Source organism: Hyperolius riggenbachi, chromosome 5, assembly GCF_040937935.1.
Source record: "Hyperolius riggenbachi isolate aHypRig1 chromosome 5, aHypRig1.pri, whole genome shotgun sequence".
Taxonomy (NCBI): domain Eukaryota; kingdom Metazoa; phylum Chordata; class Amphibia; order Anura; family Hyperoliidae; genus Hyperolius; species Hyperolius riggenbachi.
In genome coordinates, this window is record NC_090650.1 from 271,397,102 (window position 1) to 271,404,842 (window position 7,741).

Below are 7,741 nucleotides of genomic sequence, written 5' to 3' on the forward strand. Positions count from 1 at the left end.
TGCAGGGATAAGATACAAATATTTAGGCATAGGTAAGTCAGTAATGCAGGGATACCAGCTAGGCAGCTAGGAGCTTTTTTTTGTGAAAGGCGCTTAAGTTAACAAGAAAGACTGCTTGGAGGAATAAGGTGTTTCTGTGCCTGGAGGTTTTGTAGTGGTGGCCTGAAGGTAGAAAGCTAAAGAAAAGACTGCTGGCGTTAGTCGTGTGTGGTTCTATTTGCCCTGGTCCCCAGTCTAGATGTGTGGAAAAGGTCCAGCAGTGGCAGGGGTGACCAGATGATCCTGTCGACAGCAGTGAATACTCTCTGGCATGTATACCTGTCGCTGGTGATTGTTGCTCCTCTGTACCAGCCAATAATGGCGGAGCAGAGGACAGACTCGATGGTGGCAGTGTAGAAGATGGTTTAGCAGCTCCCACAGAATGCCAAACTTCCTCAGTTGTTTTAGGAAGAACAACCTTTGTTGCGGAGTAAAAAATACCAATAAGATGTGAAGCTTGAGGGCTTATTCACAGTGGGACGTTACGTTGTACTGCGACGTTAAAGTCACAATGCAGCATTACAACGCAACACCAAAAAAAAAAAAAAAAAAAAAAATGTGACCTTGCTGTACCTGTTGGAATACATTTTCACTGAAGCATTGCGACTGGTGCCGGACCTGAATTTCTTCTCAGCTACAAATTGTTATATTCTCACCAGGTAGAGAGCACAGTCTGCTCGGTAACTCAATTCCAACTGCCCTTTCCAGTACAATTCAAGTGCCAGTCATCCGCATCCTCTCTTTTACCATTTGGAATTATACTGTACAATTTAAAACCTAAACCTCAGTTACACTTTAAGAAATTACCTGCTTAGGAGTTCCACACCTGCCGGAAACTTGGTTACCTGTTCAGCCGGCCTGTGAAAACAGGAAGGAAAAGATATTAATACATATAATTAGATAAGCAAGTTCGGACAAAGTTTTTATATTTGAATCACACAACGCTTCACGGTGATTTACATGATATCCAGAAATGTCTGTTTATACCTGTTCTGCTTCTTAATCTTCACATCTTTTGATTTGTCACCCAAGCTCTTCAATCTGTAATTTGATAAGAAAAAAAAAATTATGTTTTAGGCTAGCAAAACAGTAAGAGAAGGGAGCTTAAGTACTAGCAGCTGACATGAATTTCATGATAATCACATCATTGTTCCCAAAGCACTAATAGTTCTACTGAAATCAGTAGCAGCTATACTTCCAATTATTACATTCCTGTGTCATCAGAGCCAAATGTAACACAAACAATTCAGACAGTTCAGCTTGTTTGAAAAAGTAGACCACTGGGCATGTATAAAACGTTTTTACCAAGTTCTTGTTAAATCTGTTTCAGAAGTGTCCTAACATGGCAACAGTGGGGGCCTGGCAGACACAGGAAGCCTCTGGAAGATCCAGAGGCTTCCCTATTTATAGGGGTTTATCTTTTTTATTTACAGTACCTCAGGTACACTTTATTACATATAAAAAAAAATCTGAACTTTACTTAGGGCAGCTCAGTCAGTACAGGAGGGATGGAAGGCTGAGGAAAGCTGTAAGTTACCTTTGTTATCCGATTGCACAGTACTCAGGTGGAGTGCAAATATTTATGCTAAAGAACTGTTCTGGATAGGAGCATATGTGGAGGGAGTGCAGACAGGCCCCCTGAACACCAGTCAGCACCTATGCTCAATTCCACTAGGGGCAAATCACTGTGTTTCCCTGCATGCAAATTCGGACAGGGAAATGCAGTCTTTTGAAATCAATAGGATGGGGTACAATTTGGATGGCAGCTGGTCATGTATGCAAATCCTTATATTCATGCATGGCACAGCCAGAGGGATATGTGGATGCAATCCTGCACCACAGCAAGTGCCAGCAAGAAACATGCCTGTTAAAGTGGAAAAGGCCTTTGGTGTTTGAACCCCGATCTCCCTCATGTTCAACTCAAATATCTGTCATTCAAGGCAAAGGCCCCATTTCCACTTGGAATAATTTGCTGCGGTTTTCTCACAATCTCAACTCAGTCTAGTTTCAGCAGAGTGTCAGTGGTCTAAGCATGCAGACAACGTCTACGAAAGTCCCGTAGGCTTGTGTGAATGGACTTCCTCCATCATTGCTAGGCGACGTGGGTGATAGATGCCTGCCGTACGCTCTCCAGTACTGTCACTGAACCAGGAAGTCACTGACTAGTGCAGTCAATCACTAGAGGCATGCTGTGCGCCCCATTGGCTAGCTGACTCAGTGGCTCTTCTTGATTGGTTGTTGAGTATTTAACCTTGGATGGCACATTAGTTAGTAGCTGGACACTAGTGCCATTCTGGCTCAATTTAAACGCAGTCAAATGGTAATATTTGTAACACCATGTACAGTACATCGGCGTTTGACACTCAGATTTGATTCCATGGGAGGGGTGTCTCTTCACCACCGGTACTGAGTGTTAGAAAGCCGATGCAAGGGAGAAACTGACAAGCAACAAATTAACCACCTTCGGGCTGCCTTGCGAAAGAGGCAGAATACTGCATCTCAGGGTGAGTTCACATGCTAGATGTAATTCGGCTGAGGCGGCCATTCATGGCTGTGCCAGCACGGATACGTCGCAGATCGCTCTATTTTGACTCTAGTACAGATCGCGGTTTGGCATTTTCCCTATGACCTTCAACTGATGTTATATACACTGTGTGCCTCTGAGGAAGCGGCTTTTGGCCATGAAACATGTGTCAGACAGTCTTTTAGGGAATATGTCTACGCCTTGTATCAGCAACCTGGAAGACTTGTGACTTTAAGAATAAAGAGTGAAATTGTTCCTTTAAAAACCACTCCTTTCTTCTTGCACATATTGGGCTCTATTCAATCACACATGCGGTAAGAGATTTTTTACCGCTATATTACCGCCAGTGATAATTTCCGCATTTTTCCCACATTCACTAAAAATCTTCCGCATGTTTCCCGCATGCGGGGAACAATACATAAAAAAAAAAATTGGGAAACATGCGTAACTACATAGTAAACATGCGGAAAAAAGTGGCAAAAAAAAAAAAAAAAAAACACACACCTTGTCCAAAAAAACAAAATCCAGAAAACAGAGCCCAAGGCTCCAGACTCCATTTAAGTCAATGGGAAGTGAAATATATCACCAAGGTGGAAAACCTTTTCGATACCGAGTGCCCAAACTTCAACTCAAAAGTCTCTTGTCTCTCGTAAAGTGCCAACATGCCAATTCGAACAAAATTACCCCCCCTCCCCCCCCACCCCTTCAGAAGAGATGACAAATACCAGGCCCTCAAACCTACAGTGGCCTGATTTTGCTGGGTTCAACACGGGCAGGGCGCCAAAAAAATGGGCGTGGCCATGACATCATATGGGTGGGGCTAACGTAATGATGTAACAGTGAGGCATAAGAAATCAGTGTTTCCACCATGATGTGGTGAAACGAGGATTCACATCATGGGTGTGCAGAAACTGTGTGATGCTATTAGTATACCGTAACCCCAAAGCAGCAAATATAGCCAACTATGACCATTAAATAATAAATGCAGCAACAGTTACCCCAAACACCAGAAAATAAACGCAATGAGTGCAGCTTTTCACCGGAAAATAAACGCAATGAGTGCAGCTTTTCACCAGAAAATAAACACAATGAGTGCAGCTTTTCACCAGAAAATAAACACAATGAGTGCAGCTTTTCACCGGAAAATAAATGCAATGAGTGCAGCTTTTCACCAGAAAATAAACGCAATGTGGGCAGCTTCTCACCTGCAAAAAATAAATAAATAAATAAATAAAATTTACTCACCTGACAGAAGTCTCCGCTCCCAGGCCGGCCTCTGGCGCACAGCTCCCCGGACGATCCTTCTGCAGTCTCCCGCGCTGACAGGCAGAGAGCAGGGCTACTGGAAGATGGCGCCTGAAGCCCTGTACTGGAGATACAAATAGTCTCCAGTACAGGGCTTCGGACACAATCTTCCCATAGCCATGCAGGCTGGAACGGGCCTGCGGCTATGAACTGGAGCGGCATCTATTAGACGCCGCGGCCAGTTCAATTCCTCGGGACATAGCGCAGCAGCTCATAGGTTCGCCATCGCTGTAGTAGGTGATAAAAATCGGTAGTTAAGTCAGAAATAAGGTGCCCCTTTTGTTTTTTTGTGAATTTTGATTTTTTTGCAGGAATTACGGACTTTTGCTGACTTTTACCGCATTTTTTATGCATACGGTAAACAATGCATACAATTTTACGCATGCGGTAAATAATCATGCTTAAAAATTTGTGAATGGCAAGATGGTCTTTTTTCAGTCGGGAATTTACCGCAAGTGCATTTCCGCATGCGGAAAATAATTGTGAATAGAGGCCATTGTGTTTTTCTTGGGGGAGGAACTGTACTACCTGTATTTTATTCAGGATATTTTTTTAGCCTCAGCTGATAATCGAGCACATGTACAGTTGTCCCCGAGCCTATTTTGAGTTTGATTGATAAACAAGAGTGACACCCTAGCGCATTGGTTTCCATTCTTACCCCTCCAGAAACTGCTTTATTGTCTCTGCTTCCAGCTGACCGGTGCTTGCCTCCAATCCCTTCTAGTAACAACCATTGCACATATACAGTGGCTTGCAAAAGTATTCGGCCCCCTTGAAGTTTTTCACATTTTGTCACATTACTGCCACAAACATGCATCAACTTTATTGGAATTCCACATGAAAGACCAATACTAAGTGGTGTACATGTGAGAAGTGGATCGAAAATCATACAGCATTCCAAACATTTTTTACAAATTCATAACTGCAAAGTGAGGTGTGCGTAATTATTCGGCCCCCTGAGTCAATACTTTGTAGAACCACCTTTTGCTGCAATTACAGCTGCCAGTCTTTTAGGGTATGTCTCTACCAGCTTTGCACTTCTAGAGACTGAAATCCTTGCCCATTCTTCTCTACAAAACAGCTCCAGCTCAGTCAGATTAGATAGACAGCATTTGTAAACAGCAGTTTTCAGATCTTGCCACAGATTCTTGATTGGATTTAGATCTGGACTTTGACTGGGCCATTCTAACACATAGATATGTTTTGTTTTAAACCATTCCATTGTTGCCCTGACTTTATTTTTAGGGTCATTGTCCTGCTGGAAGGTGAAACTCCGCCCCAGTCTCAAGTCTTTTGCAGTCTCCAAGAGGTTTTCTTCCAAGTTTGCCCTGTATTTGGCTCCATCCATCTTCCCATCAACTCTGACCAGCTTCACTGTCCCTGCTGAAGAGATGCACCCCCCGAGCATGATGCTGCCACCACCATATTTGACAGTGGGGATGGTGTGTTCAGAGTGATGTGCAGTGTTAGTTTTCCTCCACACATAGCGTTTTGCATTTTGGCCAAAAAGTTCCATTTTGGTCTCATCTGACCAGAGCACCTTCTTCCACATGGTTGCTGTGTCCCTTACATGGCTTGTGGCAAACTGCAAAACGGGACTTTTTATGCTTTCTGTTAACAATGCCTTTCTTCTTGTCACTCTTCCATAAAGGCCAACTTTGTACAGTGCATGACTAATAGTTGTCCTATGGACAGAGTCTCCCACCTGAGCTGTAGATCTCTGCAGCTCATCCAGAGTCACCATGGGCCTCTTGACTGCATTTCTGATCAGCGCTTTCCTTGTTCGGCCTGTGAGTTTAGGTGGATGGTCTTGTCTTGGTAGGTTTACAGTTGTGCCATACTCCTTCAATTTCTAAATGATTGCTTGAACAGGGCTCCGTGGGATGTTCAAGGCTTTGGAAATCTTTTTGTAGCCTAAGCCTGCTTTAAATTTCTCAATAACTTTATCCCTGACCTGTCTGGTGTGTTCTTTGGACTTCACGGTGTTGTTGCTCCCAATATTCTCTTAGACAACCTCTGAAGCCCTCACAGAGCAGCTGTATTTGTACTGACGTTAGATTACACACAGGTGCACTCTATTTAGTCATTAGCACTCATCAGGCAATGTCTATAGGCAACTGACTGCACTCAGATCAAAGGGGGCCAAATAATTATGCACACACCACTTTGCAGTTATTTGTAAAAAATGTTTGGAATCATGTATGATTTTTGTTGCACTTCTCATGTGTACACCACTTTGTGTTGGTCTTTCACGTGGAATTCCAATAAAATTGAATCATGTTTGTGGCAGTAATATGACAAAATGTGGAAAACTTCAAGGGGGCCAAATACTTTTGCAACCCACTGTATATGCACCTTTTAAAGCATTGAAATCCATGGGGCAAAAAGTGGTTTGGTTGGCGAATGTGCTCAACTAGTAATTTAACATCCTCTAAAGCTAACGGCGATAGTATAGTTGAGCTGACCCACCAAGAAACCTCAGCCATACTAGCGCCATAAACTTTTCCTGGTGAGTCACCTCAACTATACTAGCACCCCAGATCACAGGCATACAGTGGTAAAGTATTAGCTGTAGCCGATTAGCTTGGCGCTAATATGGATGAGGCGACAGCAGGAAAACCTCATAGGGAACAGTTCTCTAATCACAGCACACTCTACAACTTGAAGCATTCTGATTGGCCTGAATAGTGTGGACATAGTTATCTTTACTACCTATCCGAAAGCTAAAATATCATAGAGGGGGCTGTCATTGGAAAACTGCAACCAATCATGTTAGCGAAATTTCCCTATGAGATTTCCCACTGGATCACCTCAACCATACTAGCACCCAATTCACTACTACTACTACAGTACAAAAACATTTATGTGTAGAATTGCATTTTATCCACCTGCCTTTTAGGTAATCTACCTATCTATTTCTGCTCAACACACCTTTCCTCTGTGATAACTTCAAAAAAATGACAGAACATAAATGGTCATTCAGCTGTTTAACAACTACGTCATTCAAGTCCATGTTCTGACAAATAGTTTTTGAGCCATCCTAACGGCCATTACTATATTATTCAGCTTGTAAGAGCGGCACAGCCCAGCACGTCCCGAGCTGACTCCACAGAGGAAGGGAAGGCTAGCAGCCCGTGTATACAGCAGGGGAGAAATGACAACGTTAGCCGTATTTACCCGCTGGCCAGGTCCTGCTGCACAGTGAGCAGCCGCTCCCGCAGGTTCTCAAACATCCTGTGGCTGTCAGTGAGGGAACAGCTATACAGCAATACGGGCAGCAGGTTCACACTGCACCATGTTGTCTTCCACTATCGCTACCGCACTCTGCTCTTCCTCATAGCATCACAGTCACGAGGAGTGAGGCGGGGCCAAAATCCTATCAAAGAGGCATCCTCAGCGTCCCTGAGGCGGTGTGTGTTATTAGCGCCCTCCCATGGTCATTAGTGGATAGTGCATCATAGCGAGCAAAACAAGTGTGAACTACTGTACTTGTTTCAGCGCTACTGTAGCTCTTCTATAATAATAACAAAGCCGTCTATTAGAACGTCTTCTCTGCTTGACAGGCAGAAAACGAGTACACTACCATTGAATTGCAATTTATTTGTATTGAATCAGCAGCTCGGAGCTTCCTTCTACTGTGGCAGCGCTGACGGAAGCCAATGTGGTGAAAACTTTTGCAACAGCGCTGTATAATATGTTGGCGCTTTATAAATACAATAAATAATAATAATAACTTTAAAAGATTTTGCAACCAGTTGCATTAATTAATTAATTAATTATAGGTATACGTATCAGAAAGGGCATCCCAGCCATTGAGTTAAATGTATTAGCATCAGAAAATGCAACCTAACCCTAATCCTCACACAGAACCCT

At 43.3% G+C, this 7,741-nt stretch overlaps 1 protein-coding gene across 2 annotated transcripts in view; it reads right to left on the reverse strand.

Moving 5' to 3' along the window:
* The window catches only part of DTNBP1 (dystrobrevin binding protein 1), a 224,233-nt gene extending 217,006 nt beyond the window's left edge, over nucleotides 1–7,227 (reverse strand). For both annotated transcript variants that reach the window (XM_068236931.1, XM_068236930.1), the window contains exons 1-3: nucleotides 7,046–7,227; nucleotides 1,027–1,080; nucleotides 847–897 (exon numbers count right to left, since the gene is read on the reverse strand). In XM_068236931.1, the coding sequence (XP_068093032.1) occupies nucleotides 847–897; nucleotides 1,027–1,080; nucleotides 7,046–7,101 (161 nt within the window). In that variant the 5' untranslated portion in view covers nucleotides 7,102–7,227. The remainder of the gene's footprint in view (nucleotides 1–846; nucleotides 898–1,026; nucleotides 1,081–7,045) is intronic.
* Between the last annotated feature and the right edge of the window lie 514 nt (nucleotides 7,228–7,741).